This window comes from Thrips palmi, unplaced genomic scaffold (genome assembly GCF_012932325.1).
Source record: "Thrips palmi isolate BJ-2018 unplaced genomic scaffold, TpBJ-2018v1 HiC_scaffold_8, whole genome shotgun sequence".
NCBI classification, from domain to species: Eukaryota; Metazoa; Arthropoda; class Insecta; order Thysanoptera; family Thripidae; genus Thrips; species Thrips palmi.
In genome coordinates, this window is record NW_023144635.1 from 2,475,396 (window position 1) to 2,500,449 (window position 25,054).

Sequence of the window (25,054 nt, forward strand, 5' to 3'; positions counted from 1 at the left end):
GAGAATACTAGGACGTTGAGGGAGGCCTTTTACGGCAACTAGATTAGACACAGTGGCCGCCCAAAGTCAGCAAAATCAGCAAATTTCCGAGATTCGGCCACTTTTTGACCAACTTTGGTCCCTAAATCGTTGCGGTCAAAGGCAAAATCGTTGTGGTCAACGTCTTCCCTATACAGGGCATGAAAGAGTAGGGTCTTGAGAATACTAGGACGTTGAGGGAGGCCTTTTACGGCAACTAGATTAGACACAGTGGCCGCCCAAAGTCAGCAAAATCAGCAAATTTCCGAGATTCGGCCACTTTTTGACCAACTTTGGTCCCTAAATCGTTGCGGTCAAAGGCAAAATCGTTGTGGTCAACGTCTTCCCTATACAGGGCATGAAAGAGTAGGGTCTTGAGAATACTAGGACGTTGAGGGAGGCCTTTTACGGCAACTAGATTAGACACAGTGGCCGCCCAAAGTCAGCAAAATCAGCAAATTTCCGAGATTCGGCCACTTTTTGACCAACTTTGGTCCCTAAATCGTTGCGGTCAAAGGCAAAATCGTTGTGGTCAACGTCTTCCCTATACAGGGCATGAAAGAGTAGGGTCTTGAGAATACTAGGACGTTGAGGGAGGCCTTTTACGGCAACTAGATTAGACACAGTGGCCGCCCAAAGTCAGCAAAATCAGCAAATTTCCGAGATTCGGCCACTTTTTGACCAACTTTGGTCCCTAAATCGTTGCGGTCAAAGGCAAAATCGTTGTGGTCAACGTCTTCCCTATACAGGGCATGAAAGAGTAGGGTCTTGAGAATACTAGGACGTTGAGGGAGGCCTTTTACGGCAACTAGATTAGACACAGTGGCCGCCCAAAGTCAGCAAAATCAGCAAATTTCCGAGATTCGGCCACTTTTTGACCAACTTTGGTCCCTAAATCGTTGCGGTCAAAGGCAAATCGTTGTGGTCAACGTCTTCCCTATACAGGGCATGAAAGAGTAGGGTCTTGAGAATACTAGGACGTTGAGGGAGGCCTTTTACGGCAACTAGATTAGACACAGTGGCCGCCATTCGCACATTTCTTAATGAACCTACGGGACGGGCCAAAGTTGCCGATGTATATCGCTACTTTTCCTGTTATTTCAGTATGGTCCCCTTTAAGATGAGGTTTCATGGGTTCATATGGAATACAAGCAAGTTCTAGAACGGTGGTGAAACAAACAAGGCTAAACAAGCCACATTTGCGTTGAAAAACAGTCGTTTAGCGCTGGATTGACTTCAATATCAGATATTAAAAATATTGAGATCAATATCATGTATTGAGATATTGAGACCAATATCAATATCGAATATTGATATTGGTCATTTCAATATGCCGATTTTGAAATTTCAATATAAAAAATATTGAAATTAAAGTCAATATATTGAAAAACCGCCCAGCCCTAGGCCGGACTACACTCGCTGTGCGCAGTGCCCCGCAGTGCAGTTTGCAGCGCCCTGGAAACCACTTGTCGGGGTGACACGACACTAACAGTGCAGCGGGCACCCCCGCAGCCTTGCGCCAGGCGCGTGTCGTCCCCGTTCTCGGCTTTCGGCCGCAAACAGTGATAATCGCGGCCCGAATTTAGCGTAGCCCCGGACAGGCTGGCCGCCACCAAGCCGACCAGGATAACGGCCACCCAAAACAATCCCCGTTTATCGTGTGGGAGCCACGCGACTGGCCGAGGCCGGGCCCGGCCGGGCGGCGCCGCGCCACCTGACCAATATGAAACAATCTTACCCCCGGGCCTCGTCCGCGGCCTGTACCTCGCGCCCCGCCCCACCCCGCCCCGCCCACCGAGCGCCGTGCACGCAGCGCCAGGAATGCAACAAATGCAATGCGCGGTCCCGATCGCGCCCCCTCGCGTGCAGTGCCACAGCCACCTCGGCACGCTACGCCGAGGGCCCCGTCGTAGCGCCAGCGTGGCGCGGCCGTAAGCACCGTGGCCGTTCGGCGGCGACCCCGCACCTCGAGACGCCCGTTAGCCAGGCCAGGACCGCGCGGACGCGAGGGCCTCGTGACGAGGCTCCCGCGGAGACGCCGTTGCAGGGCAGGGCCCCGGCGGGGCCCCCGGCAGGGCGCTGTCGGCGCTGCTGTCGCACGGCGGCGCGCTCTTGACGCGTCGCGTCACGCCGTCCCGTCCACCTTGCCGCGGGCCTTGCCGGGGAGCGCCGCGGAGTCGCCTCTCGGTTCCGGCGGCCGCTGCCGGACTCGCGGACGCCCAGCGCGGAAGTGCCCAACCGGCAGCGGCCGCGCCACCCCCAAAGGGCCCCCGCGGCGACAGGTCCCACCTCGGCCGCCGGTGGCCGCCACGCCCACTTCGGGGCAGCCCGCCGCGCCATGCCGCCACCATGCCCGTCCCGCCGTCCCGTATCGATATTGATGCAGTCATCAGGGGGGCCGGGCCCGGGGGGCCGGGGGGCCGAGCGAACGAAGAACGAACCGCCGCTTCATTAAAACGAGGCGGCCGCCACCAAGGGGGGCTAATCACGGTGGGCGGCCGCCAATCTCGGCGGCAGGCCGCCTCCGAACGGTGCTTCCGCCACACTGTCTCTCTCGCACTCGCGGGGCGTGCCGGGGGGGTGCGACAGAGACAGAGCGACGAATCGCCTTTGTTCGGAATCAGACTTTGGATGCTTTCTGGGCGATCCGGGCGACGTGGTGGTCGTCTTCTCCCCGAGCAGTCCATTTCAGCGCCGGCGCTTCATCGCTCTGTTTCTCTCGCACCCTACGGCGCGCGGCAGGGGTGAGAGAGACGCTGAAAGCAGCGCAAACCGAAGCGGCCAGTTCACCCACCAGCCTGCAGGCCAGGTCCAGATGGACGTGCGGGGTGACGTGCTCGGAGACGTGCTCGGTGACGTGGGTGGGCGTGACTGGAGACTTGGCCGGAACCGCGTCAGGCGCCCCCGTCACGCGCCGCAGCGGGGTAACTACGCCATCACCGCTAAATGCCCGCCCAGCGAGCGGCCCCGCCGGCCCCGCCGGCCCCGTCAGCCCCGCCACTGGGGGCCCAGCCTCCCGGGACTGCCGGCCGGGACGGGGCGCTTGGGCGGGAAGAGAGCCAGGGCGTGGCCGCGGGGGGCCCGCGGCGTCGTCGGCCCCGGTAGGTACCGAAGGGGGTACCGGAATGGGTACCGGAGCCGTGTGCGGTGTGTACAGTGTACGCCCGTATTCATGCCGCGCAGCGCGCGCAGAGCAGTATCGTACGAGATGGGCGGGCCAGCCCGGCGGAATGCCACAGTGCAGGGTCCTGGGGGGAGTCCTGGGTCCCAAGGCTCTCACGGCAGGGCCCCGGCCAGCACGGCCCACTGGCCCGGGCCCGGCCAGGAGGCGTTTGTCTCAGAGTGGCCCACCTCAGAGCGACCGCCCTGCCCTCCCGGGCCCTCCCCCAAAACCCGGAGGCCGACCGTCCACAAGCGCGGCCTGCAGGGAGGCGGGTCGGTCCCCGAACAAACCACGACGTCAGCCATCACCGTTAGGAGTACCGAACGCCCCCCGCTGAATTTTCCCAGCCGGTAAATGCGTCGTTGGGCGCGGCAGGGCCTTTACGGCCTCCAGCGGGGCGGCCCGGCCCGTCCAGTGGATTGGGGCGGGGGCGGGGGCTAACTGCGCTAACGGGGCGGCGGCCGGGACATGGGGACCGCCGCGGTGCATGAGGGGGAAGTGCCCAATCGGCCATCTGAGCGACAATTCATTACTCAACCAGCCGCGGCGCAGCGCGGCGCGCGGCCCGGGACTGACTCTGAGGCGGCTCTGCGTGTCCCTGTCTCTCGCGCACCCCAGTGAGACGCTGCGTGAGTGCGAGAGAGACATCGCGCCGTCCCGGAGACAGCCTGCGACCGGGCCGCCGCGGCGCGCCGTCGTGGCGGACTCGATTAGCGCACGACACGCCGGTCTGGGCGGGGCATTATACTCTCGTAACCATTGACTCCCAGGAGTACACCATCCCTAGGGGCAGTGTACTCTCCCCTTAGGGGGAAATACACCATCCCTAGGGGTAGTGTACCCCCCACCTCGAGGGGGGGGAGTACAATGACCCCAGGGATAGTGTACTCCCGGGGGTATCCCTAGGGATGGTTACTCTCCCTAAGGGGGGGGTACACTGTCCCTAGGGGTGGTGTACTCCCCCCCGGGGGGGTACACCATCCCTAGGGCCAATGTACTCCCACACTAGCAGGGGAGTACTTGGTCCCTAGGGATATTTACTCCCCCACCACATGGGAGTACATGTTTTTCCCCTTCCAAGAAAAGGGTAGGGTCAAGAGTAGGTTAAGATCTGACCCAGTTGGTAAGATCTGTCAGCGTCCCAAAAAGCAAGGCTGTGGCCCGCGTCAAACAGCGAGGCTGTGCCAGCGTCAAACAGCGAGGTTGTGCCAGCCTCACACAGCGAGGCTGTGCCAGCGTCAAAAAAGCGAGGCTGTGCCAGCGTCAAACAGCGAGGCTGTGCCAGCGTCAAACAGCGAGGCTGTGCCAGCGTCAAACAGCGAGGCTGTGCCAGCGTCAAACAGCTAGACTGTGCCAGCCTCACACAGCGAGGCTGTGCCAGCGTCAAACAGCGAGGCTGTGCCAACGTCAAAAAGCGAGGCTGTGCCAGCGTCAAACAGCGAGGCTGTGACAGCGTCAAACAGCGAGGCTGTGCCAGCGACAAACAGCGAGGCTGTGCCAGCCTAACACAGCGAGGCTGTGCCAGCGTCAAACAGCGAGGCTGTGCCAGCGTCAAACAGCGAGGCTGTGCCAGCCTCACACAGCGAGGCTGTGCCAGCGTCAAACAGCGCGGCTGTGCCAGCGTCAAACAGCGAGGCGGTGCCAGCGTCAAACAGCGAGGCTGTGCGAGCCTCACACAGCGAGGCTGTGCCAGCCTCACACAAAAAGGGTGTGCCAGCGTCAAACAGCGAGGCTGTGCCAGCGTCAAACAGCGAGGCTGTGCCAGCGTCAAAAACCCCGCGAGGCTGTGCCCGCCTCACACAGCGAGGCTGTGCCAGCGTCTAACAGCGAGGCTGTGCCAGCGTCAAACAGCGAGGCTGTGCCAGCGTCAAACAGCGAGGCTGTGCCCGCGTCAAACAGCGAGGCTGTGCCAGCGTCAAACAGCGAGGGGGTGTGCCCAAGCCCCACAAACGCGAGGCTGTGCCAGCCCAAAACAGCGAGGCTGTGCCAGCGTCAAACAGCGAGGCTGTGCCAGCGTCAAACAGCGAGGCTGTGCCAGCGTCAAACAGCGAGGGTGTGCCAGCCTCACACAGCGAGGCTGTGCCAGCGTCAAACAGCGCGGCTGTGCCAGCGTCAAACAGCGAGGCGGTGCCCGCGTCAAACAGCGAGGCTGTGCGAGCCTCACACAGCGAGGCTGTGCCAGCCTCAAAAAGCGAGGCTGTGCCAGCGTCAAACAGCAAAGGGTGTGCCAGCGTCAAACAGCGAGGCTGTGCCAGCCTCAACAGCGAGGCTGTGGCCCGCGTCAAACAGCGAGGCTGTGCCAGCGTCAAACAGCGAGGCTGTGCCAGCGTCAAAAAGCGAGGCTGTGCCAGCGTCCAAAAAGCGAGGCTGTGCCAGCGTCAAACAGCGAGGCTGTGCCAGCGTCAAAAACGAGGCTGTGCCGCGTCAAACAGCGAGGCTGTGCCAGCGTCAAACAGCTAGACTGTGCCAGCCCCACACAGCGAGGCTGTGCCAGCGTCAAACAGCGAGCTGTGCCAACGTCAAACAGCGAGGCTGTGCCAGCGTCAAACAGCGAGGCTGTGACAGCGTCAAACAGCGAGGCTGTGCCAGCGACAAACAGCGGGCTGTGCCAGCCTAACACAGCGAGGGGTGTGCCAGCGTCAAACAGCGAGGCTGTGCCAGCGTCAAACAGCGAGGCTGTGCCAGCCTAAATAGCGAGGCTGTGCCAGCGTCAAAAAAGCGCGGCTGTGCCAGCGTCAAACAGCGAGGCGGTGCCCGCGTCAACAGCGAGGCTGTGCGAGCCTCACACAGCGAGGCTGTGCCAGCCTCACACAGCAAGGCTGTGCCAGCGTCAAACAGCGAGGCTGTGCCAGCGTCAAACAGCGAGGCTGTGCCAGCCTCACACAGGAGGCTGTGCCACCCCTCCAAAAAAGCGAGGCTGTGCCAGCGTCAAAAAGCGAGGCTGTGCCAGCGTCAAACAGCGAGGCTGTGCCAGCGTCAAAAAGCGAGGCTGTGCCACCCAAAACAGCGAGTCTGTGCCAGCGTCAAAAAGCGAGGCTGTGCCAGTGTCAAACAGCGAGCCTGTGCCAGCGTCAAACAGCGAGGCTGTGCCAGCGTCAAAAAGCGAGCCTGTGCCAGCGTCACACAGCCCAGGCTGTGCCAGCCTCACACAGCGAGGCTGTGCCAGCGTCAAACAGCGAGGCTGTGCCAGCGTCAAACAGCGAGGCCCGTGCCAGCCTCACACAGCGAGGCTGTGCCAGCCTCCCCACAGCGAGGCTGTGCCAGCGTCAAACAGCGAGGCTGTGCCAGCGTCAAACAGCGAGGCTGTGCCAGCCTCCCACAGCGAGGCTGTGCCAGCGTCAAACAGCGAGGCTGTGCCAAACCTCACACAGCGAGGCTGGGCCAGCGTCAAACAGCGAGGCTGTGCCAGCGTCAAACAGCGAGGCTGTGCCAGCGTCAAACAGCGAGGCTGTGCCAGCGTCAAACAGCGAGGCTGTGCCAGCGTCAAAAGGCGAGGGTGTGCCAGCGTCAACCAGCGAGGCTGTGCCAGCCTCACACAGCGAGGCTGTGCCAGCGTCAAACAGCGTGGCTGTGCCGCGTCAAACAGCGAGGCTGTGCCAGCGTCAAACAGCGAGGCTGTGCCAGCGTCAAACAGCGAGGCTGTGCCAGCCTCACACAGCGAGGCTGTGCCAGCGTCAAACAGCGAGGCTGTGCCAGCGTCAAACAGCGAGGCTGTGCCAGCGTCAAACAGCGAGGCTGTGCCAGCGTCAAACAGCGAGGCTGTGCCAGCGTCAAACAGCGGGCTGTGCCAGCGTCAAACAGCGAGGCTGTGCCAGCGCCAAACAGCGAGCCTGTGCCAGCGTCAAACAGCGAGGCTGTGCCAGCGTCAAACAGCGAGGCCCGTGCCAGCGTCAAACAGCGAGGCTGTGCCAGCCTCACACAGCGAGGCTGTGCCAGCGTCAAACAGCGAGGCTGTGCCAGCGTCAAACAGCGAGGCTGTGCCGCCTCACAAAGCGGGCTGTGCCAGCCTCACACAGCGAGGCTGTGCCAGCGTCAAACAGCGAGGCTGTGCCAGCGTCAAAAAGCGAGGCTGTGCCAGCGTCAAACAGCGAGGCTGTGCCAGCGTCAAACAGCGAGGCTGTGCCAGCGTCAACCAGCGAGGCTGTGCCAGCCTCACACAGCGAGGCTGTGCCAGCGTCAAACAGCGAGGCTGTGCCAGCGTCAACCAGCGAGGCTGTGCCAGCCCACCAGCGAGGGTGTGCCAGCGTCACAACAGCAAAGGGTGTGCCAGCGTCAAACAGCGAGGCTGTGCCAGCGTCAAACAGCGGGGGCTGTGCCAGCCTCACAAAAGCGAGGCTGTGCCAGCGTCAAACAGCGAGGCTGGGCCAGCGTCAAAAAAGCGAGGGTGTGCCAGCGTCAAACAGCGAGGCTGTGCCAGCGAAAACAGCGAGGCTGTGCCAGCGTCAAACAGCGAGGCTGTGCCATCGTCAAACAGCGAGGCTGTGCCAGCGTCAAACAGCGAGGCTGTGCCAGCGTCAAACAGCGAGCCTGTGCCGCGTCAAACAGCGAGGCTGTGCCGCGTCAAACAGCGAGGCCTTTTGCCAGCGTCAAAAGCGAGGCTGTGCCACCTAACACAGCGAGCTGTGCCAGCGTCAAACAGCGAGGCTGTGCCAGCGTCAAACAGCGAGGCTGTGCCAGCCTCACACAGCGAGGCTGTGCCAGCGTCAAACAGCGAGGCTGTGCCAGCCTCACACAGCGAGGCTGTGCCAGCGTCAAACAGCGAGGCTGTGCCAGCCTCACACAGCGAGGCTGTGCCAGCCACACACAGCGAGGCTGTGCCAGCCTCACACAGCGAGGCTGTGCCAGCGTCAACAGCGAGGCTGTGCCAGCCTCACACAGCGAGGCTGTGCCAGCGTCAAACAGCGAGGCTGTGCCAGCGTCAAACAGCGAGGCTGTGCCAGCGTCAAACAGCGAGGCTGTGCCAGCGTCAACACAGCGAGGCTGTGCCAGCCTCAAACAGCGAGGCTGTGCCAGCGTCAAACAGCGAGGCTGTGCCAGCGTCAAACAGCGAGGCTGTGCCAGCGTCAAACAGCGAGGCTGTGCCAGCGTCAAACAGCGAGGCTGTGCCAGCGTCAAACAGCGGGGCTGTGCCAGCGTTAAACAGCGCGGCTGTGCCAGCGTCAAACAGCGAGGCTGTGCCAGCGTCAAACAGCGAGGCTGTGCCAGCCTCACCAGCGAGGCTTGCCAGCGTCACACAGCGAGGCTGTGCCAGCCTCACACAGCGAGACTGTGCCAGCGTCAAACAGCGAGGCTGTGCCAGCGTCAAACAGCGAGGCTGTGCCAGCGTCAAACAGCGAGGCTGTGCCAGCCTCACACAGCGAGGCTGTGCCAGCGTCAAACAGCGAGGCTGTGCCAGCCTCACACAGCGAGGCTGTGCCAGCGTCAAACAGCGAGGCTGTGCCAGCCCACACAGCGAGGCTGTGCCAGCCTCACACAGCGAGGCTGTGCCAGCTCACACAGCGAGGCTGTGCCAGCGTCAACAGCGGGCTGTGCCAGCGTCAAACAGCGAGGCTGTGCCAGCGTCAAACAGCGAGGCTGTGCCAGCGTCAAACAGCGAGGCTGTGCCAGCCTCACACAGCGAGGCTGTGCCAGCCTCACACAGCGAGGCTGTGCCAGCGTCAAACAGCGAGGCTGTGCCAGCCTCACACAGCGAGGCTGTGCCAGCGTCAAACAGCGAGGCTGTGCCAGCGTCAAAAGCGAGGCTGTGCCAGCCTCACACAGCGAGGCTGTGCCAGCGTCAAACAGCGAGGTGTGCCAGCTCACACAGCGAGGCCTGTGCCAGCAACAAACAGCGAGGCTGTGCCAGCGTCAAACAGCGAGGCTGTGCCAGCGTCAAACAGGGAGGCTGTGCCAGCGTCAAACAGCGAGGCTGTGCCAGCGTCAAACAGCGAGGCTGTGCCAGCGTCAAACAGCGAGGCTGTGCCAGCGTCAAACAGCGAGGCTGTGCCAGCGTCAAACAGCGAGGCTGTGCCAGCCTCACACAGCGAGGCTGTGCCCGCCACACACAGCGAGGCTGTGCCAGCCTCACACAGCGAGGCTGTGCCAGCGTCAAACAGCGAGGCTGTGCCAGCGTCAAACAGCGAGGCTGTGCCAGCGTCAAACAGCGAGGCTGTGCCAGCCTCACACAGCGAGGCTGTGCCAGCGTCAAACAGCGAGGCTGTGCCAGCGTCACACAGCGAGGCTGTGCCAGCGTCAAACAGCGGGGCTGTGCCAGCCTCACACAGCGAGGCTGTGGCAGCCTCACACAGCGAGGCTGTGCCAGCCTCACACAGCGAGGCTGTGCCAGCCTCACACAGCGAGGCTGTGCCAGCCTCACACAGCGAGGACTGTGCCAGCGTCAAACAGCGAGGCTGTGCCAGCGTCAAACAGCGAGGCTGTGCCAGCGTCAAACAGCGAGGCTGTGCCAGCGTCACACAGCGAGGCTGTGCCAGCCTCACACAGCGAGGCTGTGCCAGCGTCAAACAGCGGGGCTGTGCCAGCGTTAAACAGCGCGGCTGTGCCAGCGTCAAACAGCGAGGCTGTGCCACCCTCACACAGCGAGGCTGTGCCAGCGTCAAACAGCGGGGCTGTGCCAGCGTTAAACAGCGAGGCTGTGCACCCCCAAACAGCGCGGCTGTGCCAGCGTCAACAGCGAGGCTGTGCCAGCGTCAAACAGCGAGGCTGTGCCAGCGTCAACAGCGAGGCTGTGCCAGCCTCACACAGCGGGCTGTGCCAGCGTCAAACAGCGAGGCTGTGCCAGCGTCACACAGCGAGGCTGTGCCAGCCTCAAAGCGAGGCTGTGCCAGCGTCAAACAGCGAGGCTGTGCCAGCGTCAAACAGCGAGGCTGTGCCAGCGTCAAACAGCGAGGCTGTGCCAGCGTCAAACAGCGAGGCTGTGCCACCCTCACACAGCGAGGCTGTGCCAGCGTCAAACAGCGGGGCTGTGCCAGCGTTAAACAGCGCGGCTGTGCCAGCGTCAAACAGCGAGGCTGTGCCAGCGTCAAACAGCGAGGCTGTGCCAGCGTCAAACAGCGAGGCTGTGCCAGCGTCACACAGCGAGGCTGTGCCAGCGTCAAACAGCGAGGCTGTGCCAGCCTCACACAGCGAGGCTGTGCCAGCGTCAAACAGCGAGGCTGTGCCAGCGTCAAACAGCGAGGCTGTGCCAGCCTCACACAGCGAGGCTGTGCCAGCCTCACACAGCGAGGCTGTGCCAGCCTCACACAGCGAGGCTGTGCCAGCCTCAAACAGCGAGGCTGTGCCAGCGTCAAACAGCGAGGCTGTGCCAGCCTCACACAGCGAGGCTGTGCCAGCGTCAAACAGCGAGGCTGTGCCAGCGTCAAACAGCGAGGCTGTGCCAGCGTCAAACAGCGAGGCTGTGCCAGCCTCACACAGCGAGGCTGTGCCAGCGTCAAACAGCGAGGCTGTGCCAGCGTCACACAGCGAGGCTGTGCCAGCGTCAAACAGCGAGCTGTGCCAGCGTCAAACAGCGAGGCTGTGCCAGCGTCACACAGCGAGGCTGTGCCAGCGTCAAACAGCGAGGCTGTGCCAGCGTCAACAGCGAGGCTGTGCCAGCGTCAAACAGCGAGGCTGTGCCAGCGTCAAACAGCGAGGCTGTGCAGCGTCAAACAGCGAGGCTGTGCCAGCGTCAAACAGCGAGGCTGTGCCAGCGTAAAACAGCGAGGCTGTGCCAGCGTCAAACAGCGAGGCTGTGCCAGCCTCAACAGCGAGGCTGTGCCAGCGTCAAACAGCGGGCGTGCCAGGTCAACAGCGAGGCTGTGCCAGCCTCACACAGCGGGCGGGCCAGGTCAAACAGCGGGCTGCCCCACCCCACAGCGAGGCGGCCAGCGTCAAACAGCGAGGCTGTGCCGGGTCTCGCGGCAGGGGAAGCGCGCGGTCGCGGCAGGGGAAGCGCGACAGTGTCGCGGCAGGGGAAGCGCGACAGTGTCGCGGCGGGGGAAGCGCGACAGTGTCGCGGCGGGGGAAGCGCGACGGCCTCGCGGCAGGGAAGCGCGACAGTGTCGCGGCAGGGGGCGCGCAGGTCGCGGCAGGGGAAGCGCGACAGTGTCGCGGAAAAGGAAGCGCGACAGTGTCGCGGCGGGGGAAGCGCGACAGTGTCGCGGCGGGGGAAGCGCGACGGCCTCGCGGCAGGGGAAGCGCGACAGTGTCGCGGCAGGGGAAGCGCGACGGCCTCGCGGCAGGGGAAGCGCGACAGTGTCGCGGAAAAGGGAAAGCGCGACAGTGTCGCGGCAGGGGAAGCGCGACAGTGTCGCGGCAGGGAAAGCGCGACGGCCTCGCAGCAGGGGAAGCGCGACAGTGTCGCGGGAGGGGAAGCGCGACGGCCTCGCGGCAGGGGAAGCGCGACAGTGTCGCGGCAAAGGAAGCGCGACAGTGTCGCGGCAGGGGAAGCGCGACAGTGTCGCGGCAGGGAAAGCGCGACGGCCTCGCAGCAGGGGAAGCGCGACAGTGTCGCGGCAGGGGAAGCGCGACAGTGTCGCAGCAGGGGAAGCGCGATGACGTCGCGGCAGGTGAAGCGTGACAGTGTCCCAGTGACAGTAGACGATACTTAAAAAAATTTTATAATAAAAATATGGGGTTTGGTCAACTGTGGGGTAGGTCAACCCTTTTTTTTTAATATTTATAGCACTATTATTTATAGTCCCATATTTTTATTCAAGTATTCATATTTATATTTTTATTAATAAATATATTGGTATGTCAACTGTGAGGTAGGTCTAATGAACAGCCCCGAAATATAGGTAGGCGAAATAGACAGGTAGGCGAACATTTAGGTAGGAGAAATGATATAGACTCCAGCTGCGGGGATTCCGAACGTCGCGCTGTCCCTCTCGCACCCCTGCGAGACGCGCCTTGAGTGCGAGAGAGACACAGCGTTGAAAGAGCAGAATGAGCCCCGCGTCGGCGTCCTGGCGGGTCACGGGGGTCATCACGTCCCAGCGGCCGGCCGGTCGGGGCGCGGGGGCGTGGAGGCCGCCACTAGCCACGCCTGATAAACTCTCCGGCGGCTCCCAGCACATTTCGTTTCAAGTCGTTGTTTGTTCCGTTTCTGCTTTCTCCGACACTCCTCACGGCTGCTTGGCTTCGACGCGCGCGGCGCGCGGTGCGGCAGTCGAGGCGGAGGAAGCCCGCGCCGAGGTTAGGGCATCGCGTAGATGACTCAGAGTGCCGTAAGAGCGGCGGCGGGCCGCGACGGACTTCACACGGTGACGTGTGTGTGTTTGTGGAGGCGCGCGCTCCGGCGGCAGACACCCGCCGTGTAGTGCACCAGCCAAGAGGCCCGCCGCGCCCCACCCGCATACGCCCACTGGCCAGGTGACCCGGGCGGGGCCTGGCCGGGCTGGCCGGCACGACACACGCGTTGCGGAGTGCGGAGGGAGAAAGTAGCAGTAGAGTGCCACGGGGTGCCTTGCGTTGCGCGCAGTGCCCAGCGCACGTCCCGCCGCCCTCCACGCCGGCCACGCCGGCGGCGCGTTTCGGCTTCGGCCGCTGTAAAAAGGTCAGCGACGTCCGCGCCGCCGGGTCTGGCCGGGCCTGGCCGGGCCGTCCCAGCTGGCGGCTGGCGCATCAGGTGCACCGCGCGCCTCTCCAGCCCGGACGCTGCCGTGCTCGCTGACGTAACCTGCTCCTCGGGATGCGCGGCTGGGCGGCGGCGCGGCAGGCAAGTCAAGGAGTGCAGCTTGCAGTGGCGTGGGTGCGCCGTTCCGGGTTGCCTACCCCACCCCGGGCGGTATGGAGCTTGGCTGGGGTTCCATTGCACCTTCCAGGTTCCAACCCGACCGGGAGGTGCCTCCGATGCTTCCAGCGCCGCGCTCGTGGGTGGACTGCCTGCTGGACTGCTGGATTGGCCCTGCCGACGACAGTGGCGTCCACTTCCGGGTTTTCTCCGCGTGCGGCCACGCGGCCACGTCGCACGCCAGGCCGTGCAATACGAGTCGCGAGGGGGGGGGGCGTCGGGGGCGTCTGGAGGGTTCCCGGCGACCACTGGTCTGCAGACGCCGCATGGCGAGGACCGGATATACGATGTACGTGCCCGACAGCGAAACCAACGAGAGGTAGAGGGAGGGGGAAGAGAGATGCAGCAGCAGCCACCTTTCGGCCGCGCGGCGCGAGGCGGCGCGAGGTCGGGGAGAAACGGGCTGATCATCATAACGCGATACTCGGGCGCCATTTTTAGTGCGGGTGGCACGACACGACACGACACTGGAAGTTCCCCGGTCCTACTTTCGCCGCTCACGACTGAAACGCGCTCGCTTTTGTTTGCGGGGGGCTGGCGGCAGGCAGCAGCATCGCTGATGTCGCCGTTTCGCGATTTCGCGCCGCGGGCGGCGATCTGCTATCTGCGGCCACGGCGGCCACGGCGGCCACGTAAGGCGAGGATAACCGTCGGCCAGGTCAGGAGCTGTTGTTCCTTTCCACGCTGCCGGCTCGTCGCGCTGGCGCACGCTGGCGCTCCGAAACGAGCCAACGCGGGGCATCGCGGCTCCGCTCTGCTCAGCGCCCCGCGCACGGCGTCGCGCTTTGTCGCCCCCCGCCGACAAGTTTCCCCTCTTGAGGCAGAGAAACAGGCAGCCGCCAAAACGCCAAACGGATAGATTCAACTACCGGCACCGCCAGAAAATGCGTGCAGTTTTTCGGTCGGATCGGTTCTCGCTCTTTTTTGCACTTTTTGGCGAGCAAAAGGCGGCGCCCCGCACGGACATCGTTTAGAGGCTCCGCCCGGACGAGCCTAGGGCCACTAGGTCCTCACGGGCTGTGTTATAACCAAAACGAGTGTTTGCCCGTGGGAGTGAATCCGGGCCGCGTAAAAGAGGCGCCGAGTGGCGTGGCGGGGCGTGGCGGTGGCTTCTCAGGGCGAGGCGGGGCGCTGCGCACCGCTTTGCACAGAATGGCCGACATGGAAAGTTGTTTCTCCCAACACCTCGTCTGAGCTGGCGCTGTTATGAAGGCTCTCGAAATGATGCGCGCGGTCCAAGCGGCAAGGGGGCTGCGTTTCGCGTACGCGTTCGGGTGCGGTGTGCAGTACACTGGATTCCGCACAGTGCGCTTGTCGGTCTATCTCACTCGCACCGGTACGGAGAGCCCCATGAGTGCGAGAGAGAGACCCTCCACTCGGAATCAGTCTACAGACGCGGTTCGCGGAAGCGCGGGGTGCGGCACGCGGCACGCCTTGCGGGGCTCGGGGCTCGGTCCGCTCAATTCGGGCCTGGACCACTCTGGATGGTGATGGTGCCCCGTAAAGGTTTCGCCCGAAATACTTTCTCTCAGCGTGGCGCGCTGTGGTTGAGTCTGTGGACGCGGCGTTATGTAGCAGGCTGGACCGCACTGACCGGCGTATGACGCCGAGCCCCGCCCCGCCCCGCCACGCAGCCTCCTTATGGTGGCCATGAAATGCCAAGAAATGGATCGGGTTGCCGTCGCTCCGTTCGTCCGGCGGGTCCGGCAGCGCGGCGCGACCCGGCAGCAGCCCCAGCTGCCCGCGTCACATTGACATTGCTGCGCGTGGCTGCGCGCCCAGGCCGGGCTACACTGTAACGGTGCCGCCTCCGACGCGGCCCGGAGTACAAGTGGAGGACGCCGTCAAGCCAATCAAAATGCGCCGCTTGGCACTTCCCCGGCGACAGAAATGACGGACATTCATAGCTTCGCTGGGTCCGTGGCGACGATGGTCTCGAAGACCCTCAGCCACTGCAGCGTGACCACGTGTGCGCCACGCACAACGCTTGCGGGGCGCGGCGCGGCGCGGGGGCCGCGGAGCGCGGAGGGGCCGAACCGGGGGCCGAGGGCCGAGCGCGGCGGCGAGAGGATCCCGAAGCTCGACGCCGAGCCGCAGCCGAACCGCAGCGGGGCCCTGGCGGGGCGCGCGGGGGCCGGGGGCGTCTGCGCGGGGCCCAGCAGCCAATGGCAGCGCACCGCGCCGCGTCCGCCGCGCCGCTCCAACAAGTGGCAGGCGTGTTGCTCAGAGACTCAGAGGCCCCGGCCTCCGGCCTGTGCGTCAGTCCGCGTCTGTCGGCCCGCGTGATCACCACGCCCCGTCCCTGCCCCGTCCACGCCACCATGTCCCCGTCAGCGTCTAGGCAGGCCGTCGCGGCCCTTGTGCTGGCCGCCGTGGCCGCCGTCGCGATCGCCGGCGAGGTCAAGGAGACCCCCGAAGGCCTCAAGATCGAGATGCTGAGTGTGCCCGACGGCTGCAGCGTCAAGTCCAAGAACGGAGACAGCCTCACCATGCACTACACCGGCACCTTGGCTGACGGCACCAAGTTCGACTCCAGGTACAGTACGCTGCCCAGCGGGTCAACGGGGAGGTCGTGGCCTCCTTGCTACGATCCTCCGTGCCGCGTGGCGCGGTGCAGTGCGGTGTCTGCTGCCGACGTGGCATGGCGCTCACAACAACGGTCGAGTGGCGCGGCTCGGCGGGGCAACCGGGACGGCCGGGGCCGGGGCCCAGCTTGTACGCGTCGTGAGGCCGGTGCCGGGGCTCCGTGCGGCCGCGGGGCTGGGCTCTGGCTCTGGCTGGCTCTGGCTCGGAGTGTCGGCAGCCCTGCAGTCCCGGTCCCGACGGTCCCGGTCCCCGCCGCTCGCCGCACAGCGCGGCCCGCTTTCACCCGGCTCGCCTCGGCGCCGCGGCCGCGTCACCTCGTCCAGCTGGACTCGCTGGACTCGCCTGCTGGAAGACAAGACGGCGGCGGCCACGACGGCCTGCAGGGTGTCGGTCTGAACGCGACCAAGGTCGCCTCCAGCGCGTTCCAGGCAGGCGGAAGGCGTTGTTATCGGCAGCCGCCGGATGTGCTCGTCAGGCCGCGGCAATCGCCTGATGGCCAACGCCGCGGTCGCGCCGCGGAGACAGCGCGACTGCTTTTATCAGTGCCGGGGCGGCCGGGGCCACGCGTCAAGTGTCTTTGACACCCGCCAGATGCATCGAAGTGCGCGGAACAAGTGGCGTTTAGGCGACGCAAACAACGCCACGGAGAATTTTCCAAACTGAAGCGAAAATTGACGGCGATGACAGAATGGGTGCTGGGTTTGGCCGGGTCAGGTCGTCTGGCCTAGCCGGACTGATGGGCTGGTTCGGCAGTGCCTGGACAGTGCCGTGCCACAGCCGCAGCCCCAGTGCCGCGCGGCGGTGGTCGCGGAAGGCGGAACCGCGAACGACGCGATTGGCGGTTATTGGCGGCCGGCCTGTCTGCCTCTCACCGCCGCGTGCGCCGCGTGCGTTACGCAACGCAACGCCTTAAGGCCTTAACGCCGACGCCTAAGCGTTTCCACCCGCGCGGCCGCGGCGCCGTAGCGCAGCGTTGCCCGACTAGGACGTGTCGCGAATTCTCCAGAACAACGCGACGCGTCGGTCGCGCCGTCCGATTCCGAGTCGGCGGGTCCGGTTCCTTGAGCTCCTTTCGGACACGCCCCTCCGCGCCGCTGCCGCTGCCGCCTCCGCAAACCGGTCTAGCGTTCGAAAGAGCATGTACCGGTGCGCAGGGCTGGCAGGGCTGGCAGGGCTGGCGCGTCGCGTCGCGTCGCCGCCATAGCCGAGTTGCATCACGCCCGACGTAACGCGGGTACCCGGTACCGGGTCGCAGCGCCACGGTGTGGCATGGCGTTCCGGCTCGTCCCACCCCACGTCGGCGCCATGGATCAACTTTCGAATAATCCGCGACGCCCGTCCCGCCGATGAATCAATAACTCCACGACGCCCATGCTGAAGTCCTCGGCGTGGTCCTCGGCGGGGTCCTCGGCGGGATACTCGACGGGGTCCTCGACGGGGTCCTCGGTGGGGTCCGCGGCGGGGTCCTCGGCGGGGTCCTCGGCGGGGTCCTCGGTGTGGCCTTCGGCGTGGTCCTCGACGGGGTCCTCGGCGGGGTCCTCGGTGTGGCCCTCGGCGTGCTCCTCGGCGGGGTCCTCGGCGGGGTCCTCGGTGTGGCCCTCGGCGTGCTCCTCGGCGGGCTCCTCGGCGGGGTCCTCGGTGTGGCGCGTTGCACCGCCGTGGTGCGTTGCGGCGTCACCGCGCCGCAGCGCTGCAACGCGGCGGAAAGCGAGCAAGCGAGCGCACGCCGTGACGACGACACGAGCGAGGCGGCCGAGGCGGCAGGCAGCGCAGGCGACCCGTGAAGTCGCCGGGTACACGTACACAGTGGCGTAGCAGCGCAGACGGAGGGCTTCCAGCGTTAGCCATGCCACTGAGACCAAACTGATTCCGCGGGAGGCCTCTCTCTCTCTCTCTCCCGCTCGCACTTATGCACGTTCCGCATAGGTGCGAGAAAGGCCGACACCCGCACTGCGCGGAAATCACTCTGCCGGCAGCGACGTTCGACGTTCGAACGAGACCCAGTTGCTGCACGGCGGCCTCCTCGTCCCTTCCCTGGGCAAGAGAGAGGCGGGGGCGGACGGCGGACGGCCATGCGGTACCGCCAATAAGTCACTTTAAGTTCCGTTCCCTGCCGCTAGGGGCGCGGGGACGCGGGGGTGGGGGCTCGTGTGTGCACGGGCTGACCATCAAAGCCCTCGGAGCACAGCGCGCAGCGGGGCCCCGCCGGGCCGCCCCGTCGCCACCGCGCCCCTCGCCGTCGTGCTTCGGGATTACTTCCGAGTGGCTGCGGATGTAGTCAGTCTCCACGGAAAAGGGAAAGGAAAGAGCAGGGAAGGGGGGCGGGGTAGGATGCAGCTGTGGTGCTGCACGCCCCCATGCTTGCCCCGGCCAGGCCAGCCACGCGCGGGGGGGGGGGGGGGGCAAATCCACAGCCGTGCACCGTAGACTCCAAGTAAGAAACGAAGTGCAAATTTTGGACCGCATCCTAGCACTGGCCAACTCAATCCACAAGCAGTCTTCCTACTTGCTGGATGGCGCACTCTGGCAGCCAGTCCCATCACCGTCCAGGCCTTCCAGGCCTTCCCGTCGTCCAGGACTCGAGCACATAAATCGGACTGGCTGGAGGGGCGCCGCCTGCCCCCAGTCGGCCCCCAGTCGGTGCGACTCGCGGGATGTCAGTTGTCTGTCAATCTGACGGAGAGGCGACGTGACGTCGTCGGCTGCGGCGCTGCTGCCTGCTCGCGGCCCGCCAAGGGTCGCGGACTAAATCGCCACGCGCGGCATCGGGGAGCAGCGAGGGGTGGCGGGGGACGCGGGCGCCACCCTCTGCCTGGCGGCCTGGCGACGCGACAGAGCAAAGCGCTCTTGACAAACGCGCTCATCTGTCGCGGTGGCGGGGCACGACGGCGCGGCGGCGCGGCGTGCGAGAAAGGTGTGCGAAACTTGCGGGGCGGGCGGCGGGGCGGCGAGGCGTGGAACGCGGGGCGCGGCGGCATGAGGGATGGCACCGGCGGGGGAGCCATGGAGCGCGTTCGCCGCGTCACTCGAAATAATTTTTGTACGACTGCAAACAGCGGCGAACAGCGAGCCGCGCGGCGGCGCGGGATCACCTCCACTCTGCGCGCGGCGTGGCGCCGGGGTGGGGGAGGGGGTGGGGGTGGGGCGACATTGTCAGCTATGACACTCCCGTAATCCCCCGTCCTGAAGTTGTATAATTTATCTTGTAGTTAATGCTCCAGTGGTGCGCGCCTTTCTCCCGCCTCGCCCCCCTGCCCGTCGTGTTCTTTCACTCTTGCTCCCCCCGCGCGCGCCCCCGCGCCCCCGCGCCCTTGCACCGCCCCGCGATCGTCCGGAGACACAGCCCGCAAAGCTCCGCCAGTAGTTTACAAGTATTTTTTCGACGTTGTCCTTGTTGTGGGGTGGGGTGGCGCTAGGCCGTGCGCTCTGTGTGATGAATGACGTGGCGCCCGCTCGGAAATATAAAGCAGCGAGGCAGCCACCAAACACGACGCTACCTGGGCCGGCGGGGCAGGGAGGCTGCAATCCCGCTACCCCTCCCCCCCCCCCCAAGCCCGGACTGTCGATCTTGACGGCGAGCGCCAGGCGGTGCGGTAAACCAGCGGTGCGCCTCGGCCGGCCTCGGCCTGCCCGTCATGCACGCCTTGATGCAGCACCCTTTCCTGGCCGAGTCCCTCCATCCTTCATACTCGGGCCGAGCGAGGTTACAGTGCCGTCCGGTGGCGCTCCTCGGTGGTGCGGGGTCGAGTTGGGCGAGTGTCCCCCGGGACTACCATCCCCCCCCCCTCCCCGGGCCCTTCCGGCCGTCCTTAGCCCGGCCGGCGCGCCTCCAGTGTCCGTTTTTACGCCCCGTTCAGCCTGACTCCGGCCGGACGCCAACTGCATAATTTATTAACAATCTCGACTTATCGGGGATCATGGGTAGCGGCCGGTGGCTTGGCGGCCGGTGGCTTGGCGGCCCGCACCTCGGCGGTCAGGCCCGCCACTGCCCTCCCCCGGCCGTGCTCGCCGCCCCCACGGATATAAATGTTACAAAAAGCGCTCCATAAACTAACTCTGGTGCCCCCTTGCGCTGCCAATCTTCCGGAAGCGAAATTTTGCCGGTTCTTCATACAGTTTTACAACGTTCCGGCCGTTGCCGTCTTGCTTCTCTCTCTTTCTCTCTCTCTCGCTCCCTCCCGAAAGTGGCCGCCGAGTCGCTGAAGCTGGAGGCCGGAATGCCTCCCTGGGAATCGATAACTTCTTTCCTCTTTCCGCGGCCAATTAACGTCCCCGCCTCATTGTCCGGCCGGCCCGCGTGCCCCGCGTGGCGCGTGCGCGGCCCGGAAGTCCGGAAGCCGGATTCGACGAGGCGGCACCAAATCGGGCCGGCTCATTTCATTCCATCCATTCGGCGAAACGTTAATTACGGATTCCGATTGGAGACGTTTCAAGAGCCGCGCCGGGCGGTCGGACGGGTAGGCCGACCGCGAAACCGCGCCCTCCAAACTTTGCCGCGCCGCCATTAAAGGTGTATGAAAGCGCGCGGAACCGCCCGCAACTTTTCCCCGATGAAGATTTAGACTGCCGCCAGGAAGAAAGTATTTTTTAACTGAAATCCTTGCGGCACGCGGCGGTCCCTCTCTTTTTGCAAAGCAAACTGTCGCCGTCGCCGCAGCGGCGTGTCTGCTGCCGGCCGAGCGGGCCGTCCTCGTGATGGAAATCTTTTCACTGATAACGATGGCTGCGGGGGAGGTAAGGGGAGGGGAGGTCTATTGAATCCGCGCCACGCTTCAAGTACCTTCCGCGCGGCTGGCCCGCGGCACGGCACGGCACGGCACGGCACGGCGCGCAGGTGCGTCCCCAGAACGGCGTTCAAGTCGAGGGCGCGGAGTGGCGCGGGGTGGGGCGTGTTCAGGTGCCGCTAGCTCCGTGGGCCTTGGGACGGGCACTGCGGTGCGGTCTCCAGCGTGCTCCAGCCCTTGCTCCAGCCTGCAGCCGCTGGAAGGGAGACTGGAAGGGACCCGGAGGCACGGACGGGTACGCCGCGGCCGCGCTGCGCGCGTCGGGGTCAGTGCACGTCCGATCGTGAAATAGGGGTGCCGCCGCCACCGCCGCAGCGGCCCGTGAGATAAGGAACATGCAGGGGAAGAAGTGGAGTGAAGTGAAGCTCCCCCCACCCCACCCGCTGGCCGGCCGGCAAGGTAGGATTGGGCCTGGCTGCGGGGAAGCCAAAGGGGTGTTGGCGCGGCGTGGAGCGGCGTGGCGGGGCGGGGTGCAAGCGGAGTCATCAGGACCGGCTAAAATATTCATTCCCAGTGGCTCAACTCACCCCGGCAGCGCAGCCGCCCCGCCACGCCTCGCCCCACCTCTTGCGTCTCCCCTGGCGATAACAAGTGTTCTCATTACTCGCGCGTTAAAGTGGCTCGCCGAAAAGGCGGGGCGGGGCGGGGCGGGGCGGGGCGGGCCTTGTTTTCGTGGACTGCGGCGGAGAATTCGCGCGCGCATTACTTGAAAGGCGTGCATCATTTAATAATGGCGGCGCATCCGCAGTGCCGCTTGCCTGCGGCGAGCCCGACGCTCCAGGACGCTCCAGGAAGCACCAGGGCCGGAGGGGAAACGAAACGCCACTTTGTCGCAATCCACTTTGCACGGCCTGCCTGCAACGGCATCGGCCTGCACCGGCACTGGAAACGCCAAGCCTCGCCAAGCCTCGACTAATCCGTTCTCGATGTGTTTGCAGCCACGACCGCGACCAGCCCTTCACCTTCCAGCTCGGCGTCGGCCAGGTCATCAAGGGCTGGGACCAGGGACTCACCGACATGTGCGTCGGCGAGGTCAGGAAGCTCACCATCCCCCCCGCGCTGGCCTACGGTGACCGCGGTGCCGGCAACGTCATCCCCGGAGGTAGGTAGGGTGGCCCGCCGTCTCTCTCGCACTCACGGGGTGTCTCGAGGGGGCGCGAGAGAGACAGAGCGACGAACCGCTGGAGACGTACTAACAACGGCATCCTCCCCCGCAGGCGCCACCCTCACCTTCAACGTGGAGCTGCTCAACATTGGCGACGCCGCCCCCACCACCAACGTGTTCAAGGAGATCGACTCGGACAAGGACAACCAGCTCTCCCGCGAGGAGGTAAGGCGGCGTCCGCACTCATTAGGCCGCCGAGGGCCACAAGGGGCCGGCCAAGGGCCTGGCCCAGGTGTGGCGGGTTGCCGGTAATGGCGGAAGCGGACTGGGTAAAAATAAACAAAGGGGAAAAGCGCGCCAAAATTTCGCGATGTTCGGCGGCGATATTGTTGCCTTGCCCTTCGGGCATTCGGCCGCCATGGCGGGCCGTCGCCGTCGGTCCTGCTCCGGACTCAGCTCGTCACCGACGACGTCCTGCCCAATCACCGCTCCAGCGCCGCGTGCCGCGTCCGTCGGTTCGGATTCCACCCCGTCGAGGACGCGGTGCGCTGCGACAGCGTCGTGAGGGATATGGCCGAGCATAGCGGGGCATGCATGTTGCAGCAGGCCCAAGCCAGCCCGAGCCAGGGCACGCTGTCACCGTCACTGACGGTGACGGGACGTGGGACGTCGGGCACGTCGGGCACCTCCCCGCCGTAGTGCCCGGGCGGCAAGCCGGGCGGCCCCCTGCTCTCCTCGTGTCAATGTGAATGCGCTAATGTTAACGTAATGCCTGCCGGCTCCGCGTCGCACGGTGTCACAGTGTGTCGCAGCTTCCCGGAGACGGCCTGAGTGTGTGTCTGTTGTGTAGGTGAGCGGCTACCTGCGCAAGCAGCTGCAGGAGGCCGAGAAGGGGGATGCCGCGGAGGAGGTGAAGCAGATGCTCAACGACCACGACAAGCTGGTCGAGGAGATCTTCCAGCACGAGGACAAGGACAAGAACGGCTACATCTCGCACAACGAGTTCTCGGGCAACAAGCACGACGAGCTGTAAGGAGCTGTGTCTCTGTGGACTGTCGGTGTGGTGCGCGGTGCTCGACTTGAACTGTGCTGTGCAGTGGTGTGTCGCTGGAGCGCCGTGCCGTGCCGTGCCGCGCCACGCCGCGCCCCGTCCCCAGCGCGGCCCAGCGTGGCCCAGCGTGGCCGCGGAGTCGCGGAGGTGGTGGTCAAGTGCCGTTTGTTGGGCGTGCCGTTCGGTGGAGGAAACTCATCCATGCTTGCTCAGCATCGAAACATGACGACCAAGACAGACAAACGCCCAAGAAGCTGACGTGAGGGCTGCCCTCGCCGCGCCCGCCTGACGCCCCTCTGCCCCGCCTCGCCCTGACACCGCCTCACCCACCCCACCCCGCCCCACCCCGCCCCGACTTCCACGCCATCCATCTGACAGCGCAGATGAGCCGCTTTGCCATCGCATTATTCCATTCTCATACCAGCCGCTGGGCGTTCACCTCAGTGTTTTATTTTTATCATTTGCGTTTCTTTTCTGTTTGGTTGGAGTGACATCTTCGTTTGGTCTTTTCTATTTATTTTCCTGTTTTTTTGGTTTTGCCTTCCCCTTTGCGTGCCGTGGCTGTCTCCCGGCATATTAAATGCCCTTTCCCTTTCCCCAGGGTTGACACCCCTGCCGCCTCACCGTGCCCCATTCCCCGGCACTGGCACGCACACGCCAAATTTTCGATCCCGTCCAAGGGATCGTGCATACAGAATCACAACAAATATAACACATCCTTGGAAAATTTTAAATTTATTTTGAAACTTTTTGGCAGTATGGGTGTGCGTGTCACGTGTCAGTCACCCTCTACCTCCCGTCTAACATCTTTTCGGTTTTTATTATGTGTATCTGCGCAGATTTTTAATTTTTCGCTCCGCCATTTTCCGATTTTTATGTTTGCGTTTTTCTTTATTTGCGCCTTTTTTTGCGGGGTCATAGGTGAGCGGCTACCTGAAGAAGCAGATGGTGGCGGCGGAGGGCAGCGAGGGCGCGGAGGACGTCAAGAAGATGCTGGAGGAGCACGACAAGCTGGTGGACGAGATCTTCCAGCACGAGGACAAGGACAAGAACGGCTTCATCTCCCACGACGAGTTCTCGGGTCCTAAGCACGACGAGCTGTAGAGCGTCCCATTCGAGTACCCTTAATTTATTGCCGGTCCCCGCGGCCAGGCGGCCCGCCCCTCGGGGGAGATATGTGTCCCATTTTCCACCCTGAGCGAAGGCTCCTGGCGGCGGGGGCCAACATTTTTTGTACCTCGAAAAGTATTTTGCCTGAGGGCGTCAGGACTGAGTGAGTGAGTGTGTGTGCGTGTGTGTGAATGCTAGCGAGGTGAGAGAAAATTGTGACTGTCCCTTTTTTTACGAAAAGTGTAGTTAAATTTTTGAAAATGTCCATCATTGACCAGCCAAGTAGACTTTCCTTTCCGCTGGCGTGGACAAGGCTTTGCAACGTTGACGGTCTTCCAAAGCAGCAAGGACGAATTTTTCTGTTGTAAATGTGTACATTTAAGACTTAGTTATGCACATGTGTTAGCACGAATGAATCGAAGCATCAACGAATGTATCCTCTCTAAGTTTAGACAACTGAGTCTTTTCAGTCGTCATTCTTACTTGCAATTCTTGTGTCGTCTGTGTCTCCTTTCGGATGCCTTTGTTACGATTTGTTATGTTTTGTTGTGTAAGTTATAGATCTAAGGATACAACCTTACTGTTGTGATTATGCGCTGTTGAATGTGTACTTTACATCACTTGTACATTTTGGGCTCAAATCAAAGATCACTTCTATGCTACGTGGCAGCGAAGACTGTATCTCAGCAGTAGGTGGTAAATGCAACAGTATGATTGTACCGCGTTGTTAAAGCTGAAGTCGTTTCAATAAAAAAAGGAAAAATCTTACGAGAATCTTTTATTTGAACGAAACACTAACAATACACAGCAAAACACATCAGAAACAATCCTTGAAATACAATTATCTAGAAAATTACGCCACTGTAAGGGCTGTAGTATGCCCAAAAGCATGACAAAAAGAACACGCAACACCTAAAGGGGAGGAAACAGCGGATTTTGTCGGTGCTGGCAGTGGAGTCGTGCTTGGCAAAGGCGCGAAGGCCGCGGGGCGAGGCGGCGAGACACGACATTAGCGTCAAATATTGAGAACCACATCCTTGTAGGAGCGGACCAGGAGCAGGACCTGGAGGGAAAAAAGGGGGGAGGGGGCGCTGCCGCAAGCGGTCGCTTCGAACCAGCAGGGCCTTTTCGTCCTCGTTGTTTTAATATTTAGAGGCGCCGTCAGGACGCCGACAACTGTGGAGCCACATTTGCACGTCCCGCCCCACGAGCCTGCCTGGCCCTGCCTGGCCCCAGTGCAGCAAACTGCCTGCCTGCCGCATCGCGGGAGTTGTTCATTTCTCCTACCTAAATGTTCGCCTACCTGTCTATTTCGCCTACCTATATTTCGCCTACCTAATAAAAATATTGAATAAAAATATTCAATAAAATATTGCCATTTATCGCCTACCTATAGTTCGCCTACCTAATAAAAAAATTAAATAAAAATATTCAACAAAAAAACGAAAAAATCGGCGGCAAAAAGTGG

At 63.3% G+C, this 25,054-nt stretch overlaps 1 protein-coding gene across 2 annotated transcripts; it reads left to right on the top strand.

The window, feature by feature from the left end:
- Positions 1-15,199: 15,199 nt before the first annotated feature.
- On the top strand, positions 15,200-24,354 carry LOC117653608 (FK506-binding protein 2). Of its 2 annotated transcripts, XM_034399404.1 has the most exons (5): positions 15,200-15,486; positions 21,259-21,422; positions 21,538-21,650; positions 22,276-22,454; positions 23,398-23,536. In XM_034399404.1, the coding sequence occupies exons 1-5, from the start codon at positions 15,272-15,274 to the stop codon at positions 23,399-23,401; spliced, it is 675 nt and encodes a 224-aa protein (XP_034255295.1). In that variant the 5' UTR covers positions 15,200-15,271; the 3' UTR covers positions 23,402-23,536. The 2 variants fall into 2 exon arrangements, with proteins under 2 accessions (XP_034255295.1, XP_034255296.1); XM_034399405.1 differs by lacking the exon at positions 22,276-22,454 and having other exon boundaries at positions 23,398-24,354.
- Positions 24,355-25,054: the final 700 nt, after the last annotated feature.